Below are 21680 nucleotides of genomic sequence, written 5' to 3' on the forward strand. Positions count from 1 at the left end.
GAATGCAATATTTTCATTGTCCTCCAATTCAACTTGCTCAAATTCGCTGTCTCAAATTCAACGTCTAAAAATTCGCTGCAAAAATGGCGAGGTTACTTCAGGTCACAGACATTAGCAATGGATGTCAGATTCCAGGACCCAGCTGATCACGTGACACAACCGTCATATTGAAGAAATACCAGCATCGCCGAGGCTGGCGACCATGGAGGCGAATGAAAACCCAACGGTGAGTTTAATGCTTTCATATTTCTGTATTATATTTTATTTTGCGCATGAAGTTTGATACATTATCTTAAATCTTGATTTAAAACACGGGTTGGGCCGTTGTTAATCTTACACCATGTAGTGCTAGCATATTACGTCTTGCTACCTCCTAGCCCCCCCAGCCCCTCACCCAATTTACCCCGTTTTATTTCAAAAAGAAATACCACTTGCGCCAAGTCTAGAATCTTGAAAGAGAACTGATGGGTGGCGACTTTCTGGGTTGTTTGATGTTGTCTTAGGTGAGACTGAGACAGGCAGTCTTAGTAAAGTGTAATTTTTCAGGAGATGCTACCGCTAATGTACTAAGCTAATATGGCTGCCTTGTGTGCTTCAAGGAGGGGCTGTGAACACTACCGACATTAATTATAACCACAACCCCATTCTGTTCAGCTACTGTATTGTTCAGGTGACTTCATTTATGAATTAATTAAGAAATTTATTGTCATTACAACATCATCCAAAATACTGCTTCTCTTATCTGACAAGTGTTGATATACAATATTAATTTACATTATTTTTACTTTGCGGTATAAAACCTCGTTCTGTTACCTAGCAACACTATAAACAACTCCCTTTGTTTTTTCAATTGATTTTAACTCATTTTCAAGAAAAATATATGCTTGTAAGTACATTTGTTAACTTATTTTAGATTAAATATCATAATTTAATTTATATTACTGTGATTTCTCAATACTGACCTACTGATTTCAAAATACTTTTTTATTTTACTGACAATTTTTTTGACATGTTTTTTTTTTTTTCTCTTTTCAAGGAATTTTTGCTGGATCATATTTTTGATAGGCTCCATGATCGTTTGGAGCATGTTCTTGAACGTATGCCCCTGGATCTCCTGGACTTTATCTGCACTCAAGAACTAGTTTTTTTAAAATCCAGAATCAGTTAGGATCGCCACCACAGCTAGAGGATCGGACTGACGTTTCCTTCTGTGCAGTCCCGTTCTGTTTAGGATCCTGCTCAGAGTGTGCATGTTATTATTGGTTCCAACCACAGTGCAAAGCAGCATCCGTATCTCTGTGTTTTAGACTAAACATGAAGGGAAACTTGTCCAAGTCCTGTTAGCCACTGTACTAGCCTAGCATAATACTGCCACTTCCTGGACATAAAATTATCACATTTATACAAGATGCGTATCATGTTTTAACAAGATAACTATCACATTTCAATAAGATACGTATGACGTTATAACGTGATAGCGCTCGATTTTTTCCCCCTGGATTATAGCAATAAGCTTCCATACCAGTTTCAAAATTCACCAGTTATGAAATGTAAAGCAAAATGCTGATCATGTTACCACAAAGGTGAATTTTAGTGTCTTTATGGTAGACATGTTTAAGAACTAAAATGTTCTAAATTTGTAATTTGATTGTTTTTTCTTTACTCAAAAGAAACCTAGTAGGTACATTTGTACATTGTTCTAGGACTTTAAATTTCTTGCATTATAAGAATCAGAAAAAAGTTTTGTTTGTCTTATGTAATTTATTTTCTAATACTTCAAGCATGTATGAACTCATCTAAGTACATTCAATAAAATTTTGCATAAAAAACAATTTCAGTTTCATATTTAAAACTGCCTGTATAAACAGTACAGACTCAGAGAAATGAAATACCTACTCTGAACATTGTGTCATTCTAGTTCCTCTAGTTTTGAATGTGACAAAACTAGAGGAACTAGAGTAACACGGTACTCTAATGAATAATACATATGATTACTATGTATCATATGTATTACATAGTAATCATTCATCCATATGAATACATTGTATGTATTCATATGGATGAATACATTCATATGTATCAAATTCATATTCAATACAATATGAATTCAATACATTCATATGTATTGAATCACGTTCAATACATGTGATTATATGTAATCATCTGACAAAATCAGAAAATTGAATTGATTCTACATTTCAACAAAACTTTCATTTGAACAAAGCTGCTTCACAAACAGAACTGCTACAGCTTAAATGTAGATTTTTTTTTTTTTTACAGGTCGATCATTCAAAGCAAGCCAAAGCCAGTTTGCGTAGAGGAAATGCAAGCTAAAAACTCATCACTGAAAGATTTGTAACTCCTGTAGTGACAAGGAATTCTTAGCGTTTCATAGCAAGTGGCAGCTGTTGGGTAGTTTCCATGAACTATCTCCACAGACAGACTTGATGGCAGATTTTCCCATCCGGTCCAGAATTTCATCATGTCTTTCAGTTCAGGTGGTGTGGCTGTGGAAGAGAACAAAGCCACAATCACATTTTCAATTCTAATTTACCATACATCCGCAACTTATGGATAACGTTGTATGTTTGTAAGACTAAAGTAACTGGAAATATTCAAGACAGTTTTACTTTTTATTAAAATCCACATCAGTTCTGGAACCACATGTTGAGATAGAGCTAGACTACACAGAGAGAACACACAAACATGCATGCAATTCAACTGTTTGAATTTTGAGCTAAGATTAAAACTGAATTGTGAGGTACCACTGCAAGCAACTAAGAGAAGAATTCTCCTACAGCAGGGGTGTCAAACTCCAGTCCTCGAGGGCTGCAGTCCTGCAGTTTTTAGATGTGCCACAGGTACAAAACACTGGATTGAAATGGCTTCATTACCTCCTCCTTGTGTAGATCAGTTCTCCAGAACCTTAATGACCTAATTATTCTATTCAGGTGGTGCAGCAGAGGCACATCTAGAAGTTGCAGGACTGCGGCCCTCGAGGACTGAAGTTTGAGACCCCTGTCCTACAGGGATGTTTCATTGAAAAGTTATCTGAAAATCTCCAATCAGACACTGGTAACATTACCATTTGCAATTAACTGTTTCAGATATCCTGAAATGCGGCATCTGGTTTCCTTTGAGCAGTCGTCATCTTCATCACTTCCGTCATCTGTTTCTGGCCAAGTGATATGCTGAAGTACCACCTAAGTTTAGTAGAAAAAACTAATTGCGTTGTGTTTAACAGAAGTTTGCAAAGAAAATGTTTTATATAAAAGGCATTTCATTAAAACAATAACAGATGCAGCACCATAATTCCAGTTATTTAAATATACCTCTGGACACAGGGAGGCTTCCTCCAGTGGAAAAAGCAGCGGTACAGCATCAGGCCGCCGAGTTACCAGTGACCATATTGGGATTTCTTTCAAGCCTCGTCTAAGCTGCTTTATTTGTCTTGCGACACGTCCAAGAACCTAATTTAGAAAATGGTAATAGTTTATTTCTAAACAACTCATTTCATTACAGTCATTGTGCTGCTCTGGTAATTGAAACTAATAACAGGGATCAAAGCAGTATACAGTAAAACACAATGTGTATAAAAAATGTAATTCATGTGACACTGAAGATATGACAATCTTTACAATTAACAACTAATGTAAAAAGATTAATCTTTAAAAGTGAATCACTTGAGTTTTGCAAGACCTCAGAGAAAGTATGAGACTGTTCCTCAGATAGGAGCTTAAGCTTAAAAAGCTGTCATTTGTCTAAGGCAATCTAAAGAAACTGAAATAAAACAATTTGTTTGAAAGATTCTACCTCTTACCTTTGATTAGGTTTATAGAAAACACTTAAGATAAATTGGTACCAGACTATTTCAAAAATGTTAAAACAATGGCAAACCTGCACAATTCTTTATCCTTCTGTGTATCAAAATTGGATTTTAAATAAAATGTCATTTAAAACATAAGTTAAAGAAAAAAATACATGCAGTAGAAATGAATGCTGACTCACTGCATGAAGTAACAGCTTCTCAAAAAGCCACTTCCTATTGTTCTCTGTGGGGCAAAGAAGGTCCCATGAATATGCCAAGCTCTGTACTCTTTCCATTTAAGTATCAGAGAGCCTGGATTCTCCTTCGAGCTGCAAAAGACATCACAAATGACTCAGAGGGAAAAAAAAGCAAGAAAGAAAATAATGTAAATTAATATTGTATATCAACACTTGTCAGATAAGAGAAGCAGTATTTTGGATGATGTTGTAATGACAATAAATTTCTTAATTAATTCATAAATGAAGTCACCTGAACAATACAGTAGCTGAACAGAATGGGGTTGTGGTTATAATTAATGTCGGTAGTGTTCACAGCCCCTCCTTGAAGCATACAAGGCAGCCATATTAGCTTAGTACATTAGCGGTAGCATCTCCTGAAAAATTACACTTTACTAAGACTGCCTGTCTCAGTCTCACCTAAGACAACATCAAACAACCCAGAAAGTCGCCACCCATCAGTTCTCTTTCAAGATTCTAGACTTGGCGCAAGTGGTATTTCTTTTTGAAATAAAACGGGGTAAATTGGGTGAGGGGCTGGGGGGGCTAGGAGGTAGCAAGACGTAATATGCTAGCACTACATGGTGTAAGATTAACAACGGCCCAACCCGTGTTTTAAATCAAGATTTAAGATAATGTATCAAACTTCATGCGCAAAATAAAATATAATACAGAAATATGAAAGCATTAAACTCACCGTTGGGTTTTCATTCGCCTCCATGGTCGCCAGCCTCGGCGATGCTGGTATTTCTTCAATATGACGGTTGTGTCACGTGATCAGCTGGGTCCTGGAATCTGACATCCATTGCTAATGTCTGTGACCTGAAGTAACCTCGCCATTTTTGCAGCGAATTTTTAGACGTTGAATTTGAGACAGCGAATTTGAGCAAGTTGAATTGGAGGACAATGAAAATATTGCATTCGAATTTTGAAAAGTTGAATTTTTTATATGCTGAATTTTTTAACACTGAAAATTTAAACTGTGAAAAATATGTATATTGAAAATTTGATCACTTTGAAATAGGAATGTGAATCTTTTTAATAAATGAAAATTGCAACCATGTACAAATAATGACACTGAATTTTTTTTAGGTTAAAAATATATTCTGAATTTATTTTAACACTGAAAAAGTAAGCACTAATATACAACATTCAAATTTCAGATGCATTTTTCATTCAAATTCTGATGGCACATATTTACTTCCATACTTTTGATGCCATCAAACAGACAAAAATAGAAAGTTATGTGCAAATGCCTGTTTACAAACAAGAAGTCCCACTTTAACATAAATTTTAAGTTTGTATCTGTGCCTGATGCAACTTTGTTCCTCATTTAGTGAGTATCCAGAAACATTACTTAGTAAGTAAAAGTAGCTGCAATTCATTATAATATGACTAAGGTAAAAAACACAATGTGTTAAGTTACTTTTAAAAGTACTTTCTGCAAATAAGTTATTCTAGTACATGTGAGTAAATTTAAGAAGTTACTACCCATTTATGGCAAAGTTGCAATATTAAACCTGGTAAAAGCAGAAAGGACTGGAGCTCACTGATCTGTGCAGCTCTGGTTGTAGTGAAACTACTTCAACTAAATCTGAAACTAATTCAGACATTGCTTGTTTAGAGATTGGATTGTAGAAACAAATATTTAAAGGTCATAATCACTTTAAGATAACTATTTTATCAAAAATCTCGAAACTTCCCAGTTGTAGTGCCGCTGTTCTACCTCTAGATGGCAGTATGGTGCCCGACAAACAGGAAAGCAGCTGAAAGACCCAAAGAAAAGAAGATGAAAACAAAAAAAGGCGTTGAATATTCAATTGAAAACAGAAATGGCGGGGTATGGTAGCACTGTAGCGCTAAAAATAAAACACTGCACCGGGTGTTAAGGATTTTGTTTTGGCAAAAAAAATGTGAAAAACGGGAATATGAAGTCCAGCGAAGCAACGCGGCAGGTTAGAGAGTCCATTCGTGGTACCGCTGTTTATAATGGATTCTTTCTAAGAGAAGACCAGTGAAGTGTTTGCACGTGTAGTGTTTTTTTTCTTTGAATATTTGCTCATAGTATTCGAACAATACAATGCAGACTCTAACAGGCGGGTTTCTTAGCTCACTTTTGAAATGATTTGTTTCTAAACAACGCGTTAATACTGGAAAGAGCCAGTATTATTTATTTAGTTGATTTACAGCGAAACAACGAACCATGTCTAATAATGGAAAAGTCATCGCGGACACCCCGCTGGTCGTGGACTTTTGGCAGGTTCGGAAATGTCCCGGCAGCCGGTTGTTTTTCCTGACCCACATGCACAGCGACCACACGGTGGGTCTGACCTCCACCTGGAGCAGCCGACCCATCTACTGCTCCCCGGTCACTGCCGCCCTGCTCAGACTCAAACTGCAGGTGAGGAGAAAGACAAAATTCACTGGCTTGATATATTTATATATTAAAAAACACACACATCAATGCATTGTCTTGAAACTAAGAGTTTTAAAGCTCAATCAATACAATATATATCTATTTATTAAAATGGTTTAACATTATATAACATATACATGCAATAACATGCTTCAGTTTAAATTTGCACATTTCCAGTCACAGCCTCTGTCTTAATTATACATGTTCACAATACACCATTGCGAAGGACTGCTTGTAATATTTGGTTGGTGACATTCTGCATGTAAATAATGTATGTCAATATATGTTCGCCGCATGACTGCACAGATGGACCAAAGCAAGTGAGCACAAAGTAACAGTAGAATAGTGAGTTTCTCAGTAGATTCCAGCGTATTGTCAGTGCCGCTTGTTTTCTGTTTTATTTTTCACTTTATTTAGTTTCTATTTGCTAAATTATTAATTTCTTTTATGTTCTTTTAACTCTTACTGATCCACTTTTATTCACCATTCTGTTCCTGTTCAGGTGAAAGAACAATGGATTCATCCTCTAGAGCTGTGTGAGCCATATCTGCTCCCTCTGGATGACATAGGCAAGGAGAAGCTCACCGTCACACTGATAGACGCCAACCACTGTCCTGGAGCTGTCATGTTTCTCTTTGAGGGCTACTTCGGGGCAATTCTCTACACTGGTCCGTCTACTCTTTACAGAAATTTCAAGTCTTTCTTTGATGCCATTGTTTTTCTTTTCTGTCCAATTCTGTGGTTATTCTAGGTTTACATTTTAAATTTTTAACTGTCTATTTTAGGTGATTTCAGATACACTCCTTCGATGCTGCGTGAGCCATGTTTAAGGACCAACACAACCATAGACATTCTGTACTTGGACAACACCAACTGTGACCCCAACCGCACTCTGCCATCCAGACAGAAAGCTACTCAGCAAATCAAAGAGATCATCCGCAGAAACCCTGACCACAATGTTGTTATAGGTGAGTTTATACAGAAAATGACACAGCCCAAAAAGTAAGTTCTTATCTGATCAGGTGTGATTACAAGTCCTTGATATCCCTTGAAGTTTTTTGCAAATCGTCATGGTAATGCTACAAAGTTTAGTGTTGAATATTTCAATTTTAGCCCTTAAGAAGTCTTAAATAGGTTTAATATTTACTATCCAATGTCCTAATTGGGGCCTGCCATGCAAAGCAATGGCAGGAACCTATTACTATTGTCGGAGAGAGTGTTTCTTTCTTCTTCTTTATTTTTCTTCCGTAACCGTTAATGCGGCTCATACTGCTGGGTGCACACCTACAAATGAGGTATCAAAACGTGCAGAAAATTCACGCCATTGGAGCTATTACTTTTGGTGGGATTTGGGCTTAACGTGGCGACATAATTCGCAAAAAACTACGAAAAAAACCCCATTATAAGTCAATGGGAAAAATCCTGGAAATACCCTATTTTTGAGGATTTTCTGTGTCGTCACAAATTCACCTAGAAATGCCATTCAAATTTCATTTTGTAGATACGTCTGTGATCTCTTCGAAAGTGAAGACGGCTCGTCGGTACCAGTTACGGTTTGTCCACAATTTGCCTCTAAGCGACCCAAACTTTCTCATTTTTGCTCAAATTAGAGTGAGAGCCGATCTCGGTTCAGATCTGGGCACAACATTTCTTTCTCTCATCGCTGTAAATGCTCTGAGTGAGGTACAGATATGAATCTCGGGACTATCGCAGAAGACACATTGAACTGTCATACGCTTAAAACGCTTTTCGAATATGTATTACGGTTCCCGAACAAGAAGGATTTGTTTCCAATGCTTTTTTTCAGTAAAACGTGTTTGCTCAAACACACTTGTGTGTTTGAGCAAACACGTTTTACTACACACTTGTGTGTTTGAGAGCTCAGAGCTCACACCCTGCTGAGACCATTATTTACCATAGCAACGGAACTCAAGAGGCTATTGGCTGCTGATTTGTACTACAAATACGCATCACTGTAGTTCTATATGACTTTTCATCCAAAGCACTGTTACACATGGTATTAGTTTGGCCCTTTGAAATGAAGCTTAACAAAATTTTCAAAATAAAAGCCTTGAATATTTTTACATGACGTAATTGCTCTTTTTGACTTTATTTGACTTTTTCATCCAAAGCACTGTTACACATGGTATTAGTTTGGCCCTTTGAAATGAAGCTTAACAAATATTTCAAAATAAAAGCCTTGAATATTTTTACATGACGTAATTGCTCTTTTTGGCTTTATTTGACTTTTTCATCCAAAGCACTCTTACACGTGGTATTAGTTTGGCCCTTTGAAATGAAGCATACTGAAAATTTCAAAATAAAAGCCTTGAATATTTTTACATCATGTAATTGCTCTTTTTGGCTTTATTTGACTTTTTCATCCAAAGCACTGTTACACGTGGTATTAGTTTGGCCCTTTGAAATGAAGCATACTGAAAATTTCAAAATAAAAGCCTTGAATAGTTTTTACATGACGTAATTGCTCTTTTTGGCTTTATTTGACTTTTTCATCCGAAGCACTCTTACACGTGGTATTAGTTCGGAACTTTAAAATGAAGCATACTGACAATTTCAAAATAAAAGCCTTGAATATTTTTACATCAGCTACTTGTGTTTTGAGCATTATATAACTATTTTAACCCAAGGACTATTACGCATGGGATTAGTTTGGCCCTTTGAAATGAAGTTTAACAAAACTTCCAAAATAAAAGCCTTGACAACATTTTAAATCGTACCGAATGGTGCACGTCCGCCTCGCTTAACGTTCTTGCGGTTCTCCGCGTGCCACTGATCACGTCGCGGCGTTCTTTAGCGTCGACGCCGATTTGTGGCGTGACGACGCCGGGCCCGAACCCCACGGCCGCGCCTTGGCAGGCCCCGGCTAAATTTCTTCCGAAATTTTCTAGTTTACCTTTACCATTAGCAAAATGTTGACAGTTGTTCTTTCATTGCTTCTTTTGAGAAATTATTGGCAGTGTTCACATTTAACATGTCCTGAATTTTAGGAATTAGAATGGTCTGACAAAACAACAGAGCACTTGATGAAGAGCGTTAAGCATCATGTCTAAAAGAGTTTTAAGTCTGACATTAAACCTTGACCAACTTGTGGAAAAATATTCTCCATAAACTGGCTTATTAAAGCATCTATAGGGAGATTAAATGTAATTCTTGTTATTTACATTGAGCTGGTTTGTTATGAAAATAGTCAAAATCTAACCAAGTTTGAGTTGAAATCAGGGTTATTGTAATTGATGTAAACTTATTTAGTTATTATGAAGCTTAATGTGCACAAAGGACCTCAAAGTAGGGCTTCAGGCATCTTATCAAAGCTACAGAAATAGCTTTGATATGAATAAAGCAAGTTAGAATAAATAAAGAATAAAAGAATAAAAAAAATAAAGTTAGCTTTATTTTTTTAAATATTATGTAAGAAATTAGTAATTAATATGAAATAGTCTCAAAAAGGTCTTTAAAGATCTCTGAATGGTCCAAATCACTGTTTCTGTGGAGACCTGGTCAAGTCACTTCAGATTGTTCAAAGTCATTGATTGGTTTGTTTTTTACTGTCTCACAGGCATTTATTCTTTGGGTAAGGAGACTCTGTTGGTTGAGCTGGCGATGGAGTTTAAGACCTGGATTGAAGTGAATTTCGAGAGAATGGAGACCCTCAGAGCTCTGGAGCTTCCTGACGTCTTCACCACTGAGCCTGGGGCCGGCCGCATCCGAGTCGTGAACCAGTCCAAGATCTGCTCAGCAGTGTTGCATGAGTGGAACAAGGAACAACCCACACTGGCCATCTTGCCCACCAGCAGACCTCTCATTTCCTTCCATCCCAATGTCTACGTAGTGCCATATTCAGACCACTCCTCCTACCAGGAGCTGGAGGATTTTGTCTCGGCACTCAAACCTTCGTCTCTTGTACCCATCGTTGGAGGCTTTCTACCTGGAGGCCTGTCTGCCTTACTGCCGCACAAGAAACGCCAAGACGTCCATGTACCTGAGTCAGTCCGACTCTACATGTTGAGACAGCCCGAACGGCAGTTCAGCTCCTCGGCGTACAATGGTCTCTGTCACAGAAACCTCAGACCTCTTGCTCCCAAAGGAGTGATATTTGATACTCCTGTGAAAAAACCTAGGAAGTTGTATGAGAAAGCCTGTGAGGAAGAAAGCATAGAGCAGGATGGATCTGAGGAAGATATTGAGACAGACAGCAGCGAAAGAGACTCCGACTTTATTCTTGTTGATCCAAGCATAAAACTCACCCCTAACAAAAACAGAGAAGGGAACAATGAGGAAACAGTTTCTGAAGAACTGGTGATGATAGAATCGGTGCAGCTTGGTCAACTCACTGCAAGCAACTTTGATTCAATGCTGACAAACTCCAATACCTTCAGGACAAGGCAGGAGTTGGAAATTAAGACAAGTGTAAATTCACATGGGCACAAAGGGCGCAGAGATGTTCAGATGAGCCAAACGCTGGCAGATCATGAGACCATGAGTGAGCACAGCTGGGGGGATCAGAGCAGCGCTTCAGATTTATTTAAAAACAGTTCTGATAGAGCCTCCCTTGGTTCAAATGAGATATCCCGTGAGAGTACAGAGAAGCATGAAAACATCCTTTTGAAGTGTCTCCCCTTCTCAGAGAAGGACTTTGTGTCTGGAGGCCTCCTTTCACATGACTTTGTGCGTCAGTTCACCCTCTCGCCTATGAAGGATTCAGAGGAAGAGGACGTCTGAATCAACATTAAGACTTTTGGATTGTTTCGGTGGCATTTCCGGCTCACTCGAGCACTATTATTACTTTGGTTTCTTATTTTTCATTGTCATCGAGGGTGTTTTCTGATTTGAGCCAAAAGCGTAGCTACCGTAGAGCGGCATTAGACCACCAGATAATAAAATCCAACTCACATGAGCAGGTTTTTATTACTTTTATCATTTACAGTCATCTAGATCCTCCGTTGGGATCTAGATCTCAACGGAGATCTAGATCCTCCGTTGAGATCTAGATCTCAACGGGGATCTCAACAGGGTTTGCCTGGTTAAATAAAGGAAATTAAAAAAAAAAAAAATAAAATCATTTACAGTCAATGGGGATTTGACACCACTGTGGGGTAGGCTTCGCCGGCCCAGGGCAGAGACTAACTTACGAGGGTTCTGCGGGTCTTTAGTGGATTTTATCCTTTCTCAGATAATTTCCTGTGTTTTAATAAGGAAATGATCTGAAGAAGAGACTTGCCCACCTGACTGAAACACATTTACCCTTCACTTTTTGTTCTCGTTGTGGACAGCCAAAATATTTTTTGTGTGATTTCAAACTGTTCTGTATCTTTTGATGAGGAAAATAAAGTACCTCCGAAAACATTTAGACTATGAACACATTTGCTGCTCTTGTATCACAGCAGAAAAATTGTGACGATCTTGACGTTGGTGATCAAAGCTACTTCATTTTTAGGCATAACTAGGTTTTAATTTTACGCTAAAAATGTAACCTGATATAAACAAAATGTTTAACTTTTTAAACTTTGTACTGTTTTATTGCCTGAGTGGAAGTATTATTTTAGTTCTGTATGGAAGTTTCACAATTTGTGATAATTTGTGAAGCAAAGAAATTAATGTTTGTTTGTTTGTTTGTTCTGATTATTATCTATAAGGGGGGCTGATTCCACACTTAATTACTACTGAGGATATAATAATCCTGTGATTAACATGACTGAGTGTTTTTGAGAGTATTAAGAGAGCAAAATGGCTCTTATAATAAATGTGTTCAGTTGTATGCAGGTTTAATCAGTGTTAATGTTTCTGAGAAGTCTTCATGCTTTTGAAATGTTTTTTTCTAAACTGTAAACACATACTCAGAAGGTAGAAATGCAAAAGTTTGTAAACATTCTTTCGCAAGGTGAAATAATTATATTCAAATAATGACAGATGAATATTGATGATGATGAGTCCCTGTGGTTACATTCTTGTTTCTTGTTGAAATTTGCACAAATACTAACAACACTGAGTAAATACTAAGTTTCTTTTTAACTTGCCTCTTGTTTTTTCTGTAATTTCTTTTAGATTCTTTATATCATTAAAATATTGCTTTAACCTGGTACTGGCTGTTCTTTTTTTTAACAATACCAGGTTATACTTCTAATATGGTGTCCATAATCCTTATTTATGTCCCCATTCTAATTTTGTTAATCCACTGCACTCCGGTGAGTAATACAATTCAGCATTTCTAAATTACTATTCATATTTAAATAAATGTAACCTGTGATTTTATTTATTAAACTAAAATTTAAACTCCTGCTTAGCTTTTATGTCAGGATTTATTTAAGGTAGATTTAAAAAATGTATTGAGTTTCCTACAACGTATCACCTACAGAAGCAGATTTTAATAAACCAAAGATTAAGATTAGTGAAATGAAATCCGTTGTGCAGCACATCACAATTTTACACATAATACAAACTCCTTATTTGGGAATGTTATTAATTTAATATTTCCACAAAATTTACGTGGCATAAGCCTAATATCTAATGAACTCAATTACTATGCATGAGGGTGCAGAGACTGAGTAAAGCTGTGTGTGGTTAATATTTGGAGCAATTTCCTGTTGCAGTGTTATTATTCTCCAAAAGATGGCAGTAGTTTGTTGAAAAATATGGACTGTACACCTTTTGTTTTATTTAGAATTTAGGATTTGGTTGTTTTTACTAATGAAACTTAAAGTCAAATCTTTGTAATTTACCTTTTTTCATGTACAATCTTATTAAATTAGTATCTGAGGTGTGTTTCCCCACACCAACCCACCCTAGAAATGACCTATATTCAGTCAGTATTGTTGTTCCAACCTAGCTGCTTGAGTATACACACTGTCATGTAAACCCTATTGTGGCATTCTGCAGGTTATTTGTCACTCTAGGTGACTATACCAGCTGCCTTTTTACCAGGAAACGTCAGTAGTTTGAAGCCCAGATTATTTGACAAAGTTCCTCATGCTTTTGAGACAAGAAATCACAGCAGAATGATGGGTAAATGTAAAACAACCAGGGAAGTTAGCAGAACTCTACAAACACACTGGTACAGAGTATGTACTCTTTTCCTTCCCAAGTGGAAAGAAAAGCACAATGACTAACCCTTTAAACCAGGGGTCCCCAAAATTGGTCCTCGGGGGGCCGGCCTCCTGCATGTTTTAGTTCTCTCCCTGGTGTAACGCACCTGGATCAAATGATGGCTCGTTAGAAGGCCTAAGAGGAACACTGACATGCTGAAAAGGTTGTTGGCACCACCAGGGAGAGAACTAAAACATGCAGGATGCCGGCCCTCGAGGACCGACTTTGGGGACCCCTGCTTTAAACAAACAATACAATAAATCCAGCTGTATAAATAGTCTCAGCTGGCTTTGGTCCTAACACATTCCTTCAGGCTGGGCTCTGAGAGGATGTGCCCTGTCACAGTCCTCTGAGGTATCATGTGGTGGCATGATCATAAAGCCTCTGTCAGTGGGCGGTGGGGCTGTCATGAGCTGCCAACAGGAGTGTCCTCACTTTCCTTCTGTGCTCATAAAGGATGAATGACCAGTCATTGTATGATGTTTCCTGGGGTGGTGCAGCAAATAGAGCTCAGGCTGATGGGATGGATGGATGGTGCAGTAAATAGAAAGTTAAGAACCCTTGATGCTGAGTAAATATAATTTATTTTGCATTTTGTTAAGTTAAAACTACAAACCTCAGTTTATTTTATTAGGATTCAATGTAACAGCATATAGCACAGCTCTCAAGTGGGACAAAACTTTTACAAGCTTTTAAATATGGCTGATATTAATATTAAAAATTTGAGAAGTTTGGTCTGCAAATAGCTGATATATCATAGGGGGAAAATCCAGTGCCAAATATACTTAAAAGTGATAATTACTTAAAAGTATACATATATACTTACAAGGAAAAACAAAATATTTTACCTTTTGTATATGTATATTTATATTTTAAATCTGTTCACTGCGAGCAAAGCAGAACCAAAGTCAAACTCCTTGTTTGTGTGTACAAACTTGGTGAATAAATCAGACTCTAATTCTTCTCCAGCAGAGAATAATTTAATTGCATAAAAATGTATTTTACAGATATAAATACATCATCCCAAGTAAATTTAGTAAATAAAAATTATATAAATTAACTGTATTTTATTATTTATTTGGTGATTAAAACAACATTCCTCACAAATAAAAGTCACTATTCACGCTGGACCCAACATGCAACCTCCAAAATCAAGCAATATGTAGAAACTGGAAGCAGATGGTATGTGTGTGTGTTTTCCATGTGGTGTATTAGTTTAATTTCTTCATCTTGGTTTATTGGTGCTTCATCTTGGTTTATCTGTCCTTCACATTCAAATGAGTGAGCATACTTGACAGATCACAGGCAGATATGCACCATGATTTGGAAAGTTAAGACATGTAGTAGACCTTAAGAAACACCAAACTCAAGGAATACAGTTGACAGCATCCAATTTATATTCACTTCTCCATTAAATTTAACATAATCTAAATTTCATTAGACTAGTAGGTTAGTTAGTTAGTAAGTTTGAAAACCCTGCTGTCAGAGATCCAGCAGCAGCTCCAGTTGCCTGTGATTCCTTGTCTTTCAGCAACAAAATGAAAACCAGTCATTTGTGTGAACTTAACAGTGGGTCATTAAAAATAAAGCCAGGCTTTGAGCATTTTAAAGAGCGTGATGGTCAGTCCAGTATCCAAAAATGGCAAGACTGCAAAAGGCTCAAGATGCAGTCATCCGCCAGAAATAGGATGGACAAGGTTAACATTAATCAGAAGAGCAACCAATAGGCCATGGTAAATCTGAAAAGGGCTTGCAGAGATTTACAGCTGAAAAAAGCCATTTAAAACTCGTAGGGGACAAAAAATGGGGACACAGTGTTCTAGTCTGATGAAACAAAACTGAGCTTGTTGGATTTAGAGTTAATCGTGCATCAGTCTGAACACAACATTCCCACAGTGAAACTTGGGGGAATAAAACCCAGGTTTCACAGGCAGAATCATACATGAATAAAGCTTTTTTCTTTAGCATGAATAAAGCTGAATTTGTGGCCACACTGGAAGAAAATCTGTCAAATTTGTGCTTGAACAAAATATGAAAATGCAAAATGCTGTGAATACTTTATCATCGTATATCTCACATTCACAGTTCATTCCACATCCTTGAGTATCATGAAGTGAAGGAAAGAGTCAAAACCATTGTAGACATAATACCAACAGTGCAATTTCAAGTCTTGTGCATGATTAGGCTGTAATCTGCTCAGGGACTCAAATAAATCAGATTTGAGGTAAAAAAAAAAAAAAAAGGAGCATGTGGATTTATTGCTCTGTGTTTGCTGATAATGGTAACTCAGATTACAGCAGTCTGTAATCTCTCTTGGCAGCAAGAAGGTCAGATTCTGATCTCTTGTGATTGGTTGAATTGAAACTGAGATGAGACTGGACATGAGATAAAACTTGCATCAACATTTTAGCAAACTAAACATTCAGCTCCACTCTCAGACGCTACTTCAAGACAGTAGACCATATTACAACGAGGTGACACGTGCTAATATGAAGCTCAAGCAAGGAAATGCGGTGTTACACACACCGCTCACACATCAGCAGGGTATTAGGGCTAACGTAATGGACTCCACACCATTACTTCAACAAGGAAATCCTGAGGACAGCGCCACCTGCAAGGCCAAGCCACCTCAGGAGTCACACTGCTTACAGTACAATGAGGCTGCGGTAATTCACTCACCTCTCTGTTCACATCAATATTCCCATTAAGTATTGTGATCTGATACTCTCAGACTCTGGCTACTTAATCACATATGTGACAAATTACAATTTTACAGAAAATAATTGCCACGTCTGGGGAAAGCAAAGTGAATTTCACTCAGAATCAGAGAGTGGTTGGTGGGAGTTCTTCTTTCTTCAGCAAGCTGAGAAGAAGAAGAGAGGCACCCAGCTGAGTAAATTATTGCTCTGATTCGGCAAAGAGCTCTCTGACTCAACTGTGAATGTTAGGGATTAAAAATCAGTTCTCCCTCTTGACCCACTAATAAAAGAAAAGTTCAGACAGGAGGCAGTTCAGCAGGTATCTCCGTAAGAAACAACTGGGTGACTTAGATTATCGTCTACAAATTTGTTTATAATTATTTTTATCTTTTGAGTGTACATGTTCCAATTTCCAGACTCTGCTACTATATCTATGTTGCTAAATTTATTCCAGACTGTCTCATTACATATGCAGTGCGCTTTCTGAAGGAGATTTCTGAACCTCTTTGTCCAGCAGGTAATGTTATGGAGGTTTTATTGATGCTGGCGTCAGAAAAAAAGAATTTTGCAGGATGACTTCTTTATATTCCCCCAGCAGTGTCAGAACCACTCAATATCTGTCTGTCACCTGTGGGAAAGTTCTGTCTTAGTGTGTGAACGTTTTACTTATTTTATGATATTTTAGTTATGCACAGTAATTTACTTTTGTTTGATTATTTGATGTTTTATAAAAGCAAATAGTTTCTGACTGTTTCAATTACTGACATCAGATTTGGTTCAAACAACCATAAGTTAGCAATGATACTACTCTTAGGGAAGGTGACTATAGAAAATGTTCCAAAGTAATAAATAGCTTCAGCAATTATTGCTGAATGATGATAATTTCATTACTGGTTGTTGTTTCATTCCAAAGTAACTAGTTTCGTCTTTACGCAAAGCGATAAAAAAAACCTTCTAAAACAATTAGATCTATTATATTCATAACATATAGATATGTTTTTAGAACTACCAATTTTAACAGCTGTTATCTTTTTCCCCATCACATTTTTCTTAAGATTTTTATTTAGTTATGTAATCTGTTTAGAAAGTTTATATGCAACATTTTGAAGTTTGTGGGTTTGTTTATTAAATGCTCATTATTCTGTCTAAATCACGGCCTGTTAAGTAAACTTTTAGTGCTACATTTTTCCAGACAAGAGTTACCCCGACAGAAAAAAACCCCACAAATTTGTTTTTTGCATGAGATCAAATGATCAAAAATCCAGCAAAGAGTCAATTAAGTCATGTGTCAATTAAGACACATGAAAAAAACATGATCAAATGTTCTACATGTGATGAAAAGAACAGAACAAGATGAAGAGATTAAAAAAAGAAAAAATGTGTAACTTTACTTGCAACATGCGTATTTCATTTAATTTGGGTATATCTAGGCATCACATGTTATTTTGGGGGTTTCACATGAGCTTCCTGTGTTGTATAAAGTCTTTCATATGGACATCACATGTAGTTTATGAATTAGACGTGTATTAGTCTGGTTTATCAGTTTTCATATGGGCATCATATATAGTCCCTGCTCACCAGTAACCAGTAAGAAATAAATGGGTGTGGAAAATACGCTCCACTGACAGATTACGACTTCTTAAAAAGGCTTAAAGGGGCTCGCTATGACTCCCCTTCCGATCCCGTTAAGTGTTGCTATTTTACTGTAAAGACTTTTATTAAAAAGAGAATATTTTGAGATATAAATCTTGTTATAACAAGTTTTTAAAATCTTGTTGTATTGAGGGTATTTTCTCGTTTAAACGAGACACTGCTCCTGAATTTATTTCCAACTCTCACAGTTAAACGCTTCCGTGAAAATCCCTTAAGTCTAGTTATCTCTTATTTGAAAAACTTTTAATATTTAGTGTGTTCTTTCAGTTACTTGCTGAGAATCCAGTTAGAAAATACTGCTGTCAAAGAAAGACATTTTTTCCACCTTAGTAGTTATGGTTTGGTACTTCATCCATAATGCAGCAGGAGTCCTCACCACAGTCAAGCATCACATCACACAGAAAAGTTAAACCAAACGTATCAGCCTGACAGAAGGCTTGACTTCACACAGGACCTTCCTTGCAGGATGAACCAATGAGCAACATAGGCGGCATTTTAACTCCCAGCTCTGTTGTCCTTATTTCGTTTCCACTTTAAGGTTTTAAAATGCTGAGTCTGTCAGCTTTTCGAGGTTCTTCAAAGACAACATCTCCCTGACAGAGCTGTGTGGGAGAGGAGCGCCAGCTCACAGCGCTCGGCATAGGTGGCATCAGACAAGCAACGCCTGTCTTCCAGCAGGGAGGGGACAGGCAACATAAAGCCACTGTTTTCTGCACTTTGTTAGGGATTTCTCTGAGTCCCTTTTTCCTCAGTTGGTTGCAGAAAGTCGAAGCTCAGCTGTGTCACACCTACACAGCAGCAGAAGCTGTTATCTTTGTTCTCGCAGTCTTCTGCTATTTTTGTTGCTTCTGCCAGTATTTTCCTGTGCAGGGCGTCTCACACACACCAGCATATTGCAGTGCATGTGTTTGTGTGTCCTCTGAGCCTGTAAAAAAAAAAAACACAACAATGTGCAGGAATAAGGGAGAAGAGAAAGCGGCTCTGCTAAACACAGAGAAGGCACAAAAAAGAAGGGATTTAGGGAGCAGAGGTAAAAGCTGCCAAACTCATTATTTTTCAGCCAGCAAGCTGCAGTTTTGTGACTCTCGCAGATTCTCTTCCCCGGAGATCCTCATTAAACTGGGAGTTAGATTTCAAATGCCTGTTAATAGTTATTATTCCATGTTGGTTGGGATTTTTATCGTTCAGTCGCTGCACCTCACAGGCGCCTCGGTCAGATGGCGTTTCATTAATTTCTTGGTGGATGACTCCTCTTTATGTGCGCTCCTTCCGTTCCACCGTTTCACCTCCTCTGTGCTCAGACCTCCTTTTTGCTTGAACTGACAACCATTTACGTCACATTACCACCCTCCCTCTCTTTTGTCCTCCCATCACCTGCTTTTTTCTCCCTTTCAGAACCTCTCCTTCCTCTCTTTTTCCATCACTGCTCATTTCAGTCACCTCATTCCGAAGATTTCTACCTCTCATTCACCACAAGTCAAAGATACTGGGCTGACTTTAGTGTGGAGGTAAGTGGGAAGGAGGGAAGTATGCATAAAGAGATGGAACAGCAATGTGAATCTCACCTGCTTTCACTTATTTGACCTCTCCAAAGCCTTTTACTGCATTACAGGGTGGTCAAAGCAAGAGCGGTGAGCACTCCTCCTCCCGTACGCCAACAGGGAATAGTTCTCACCACTGAAATGGTTTATAGCTGCTGGCAGCACTCCAAAGATTTTAAACAGGGTTTTGATTTGCATGGGCTTGTGTCTCTGTGTCAGGCACACCTTGTGGGACTTACTGCACAACAACATCCAAACACTTATACACTTATAGGAAACTGAAGTTGTTACCGCTTCAAAAGGTGATTATGTTTTTGTTGTCAATAAGCAATGTTTTGGTAATTAATTATATCTGCCTTGCAAAGGTAAAAAAAAAACATTTTCCTTTTTCTTGAAACGAAGGTGCACTTTATAGTTCTGGATAGTGTAATGAATCTTATAATACAGGTCACCAAAGTGGTGCCTAATTGTGGAGTGAAATGAAAATGACAAATGGGTTTCAATGTTTTTAAACACAGATATATTTCTTCTCACCATCTCTGTACACATTTTGTTTGCTGCAGTTACAGATGCAAGTGTACCAAATTTACACATATACAAAGTTTAAGCTTTGTATAAAAGTACCTGGGTAATGTTACTTTCCTTAGTAACATTACCCAGGTTGAATCAGAATGGATGTGGAGAATTGAGAAACATCCATTTTCAATGTTTCTCGAAAATGTGTGTGTTTCCCTAAACACACACACGCCAACACACAGTGTTTCCCTAAACACACACAGCAACTGCCATAGACAGTTGCTGTGTGTGTTTAGGGTTGTTTTCCTGCTGGAAAGTAAAACTCCATCCCAGTTCTCTAGCAGGTTTTACTCCATGATTGCTCTGCAGTGAGCTCTAGTTACCTCCACAGATGGAAGGCATTCCCACAGCATAATGCAGCCATCTCCATAGAGGACTTTATGATGGTGGGTTCAGGTTGATACTTTCCAGCCATGCAGCATTTTTTATGTGTCATCCCTGACCTGCTTGGTGTGCGTCTTAGTTCTTGTGATGTTCATTTATGTTTTGTATTGGACCTCTGAGATCAAAACAGATTTATTAATACTGAGAATACATTACAGACTGGAAAGGATTTTATTTAAGGGTATCAGAATGAAAATGGCTGGATATTAGATTAAACCATTCCGTTCATACTTTTATTTAAAGAAAATGTTTGAAAACAACGTATCATTTTCATTTCACTTGACATGTGCTACTTTCCTTTGATTTATCACATCATACAATTCAGATAAAATTATGACATTTGTGGCTGTAACATAAAAAGCAAAAACTAAAACTGCTTGTTTCCTCTGTTTATAAATTTCTGATTATTTATGCCCCTTGTCTTCCAGTGGGTGCAACCAGAACCAATCACATAAACACACCAAAAATTGTGTTGACAGTTCAAATTTCATGTTGTTTATGTATGTAATAAGGATGAATTTTTATGAGGAATACGCTGCCCTATTATGCAGCAAGCAGCAAATAAGGCTCCCTCTGCCAGATGAAATAATGTCCAGAACCATAAAACCCGTCCAACATGAGATATCAGTTCTGCCGCTCTGTGAATGTTTAGATATTTCATAGTTTTTTGCATGTTACTTCAACATTCTGTATGCTTTAAAAGATAAGAATCTGAATATGAATGTACACAAAAAAAATCCATGGCTTTCAAATATGCATGCAAAGAAATAGATGATGTATGTATATATACAGTATATAAATATGTTTTATATTTGTTTTTTCCTCTTCAGTAGTTTTAGCCCAATAATAGCTGATTCATCACAATTACTTCCTGAGTGGACGGCCATCCTGAGCTGACAAATCTGCAGAGCATTACCCAATAAAGGTGGTAATGGGAAACCACCCACTGCTCCGCTCGGCCTCCATTTCGGCACTCCGCAAATTCACTCATTCCTATAATATCGTTCCTCATCGGCAGCCTAATGATGATTTATAGCCCATTCAGGGCAGCGAGTGCGTTGTGGAGCTGGGATGGTTTACGCTGCTCAGCAGGACCAGTGTTTTAGCCCCAAGGTGAGAACAGTTCATTTCAGCCTGCAGAGCAGAGAGCTATGGGCAGAGAGCAAACAGTCAGAGGGAAGCAGATGGAGCTGCAGCCATTCCCATCACCTCTTCAAATCTGTCTGACCAGAAAGAGTTTTATGTTTTCAATTTACCTTAGCTTTA

The 21680-nt window shown here is 37.6% G+C and overlaps 1 protein-coding gene across 1 annotated transcript; it reads left to right on the plus strand.

Annotated features, from left to right (window-relative positions):
• The first annotated feature begins 5845 nt into the window (after positions 1-5845).
• Positions 5846-12558, plus strand: dclre1b (DNA cross-link repair 1B). The gene is made up of 5 exons (XM_032573254.1): positions 5846-5999; positions 6234-6445; positions 6963-7128; positions 7246-7428; positions 10038-12558. Exons 2-5 carry the CDS (start codon positions 6248-6250, stop codon positions 11198-11200), a joined length of 1710 nt encoding a protein of 569 aa, XP_032429145.1. The 5' UTR covers positions 5846-5999; positions 6234-6247; the 3' UTR covers positions 11201-12558.
• The last annotated feature ends 9122 nt before the right edge of the window (positions 12559-21680 follow it).

The sequence above is a fragment of the Xiphophorus hellerii genome, chromosome 1 (assembly GCF_003331165.1).
Source record: "Xiphophorus hellerii strain 12219 chromosome 1, Xiphophorus_hellerii-4.1, whole genome shotgun sequence".
NCBI classification, from domain to species: domain Eukaryota; kingdom Metazoa; phylum Chordata; class Actinopteri; order Cyprinodontiformes; family Poeciliidae; genus Xiphophorus; species Xiphophorus hellerii.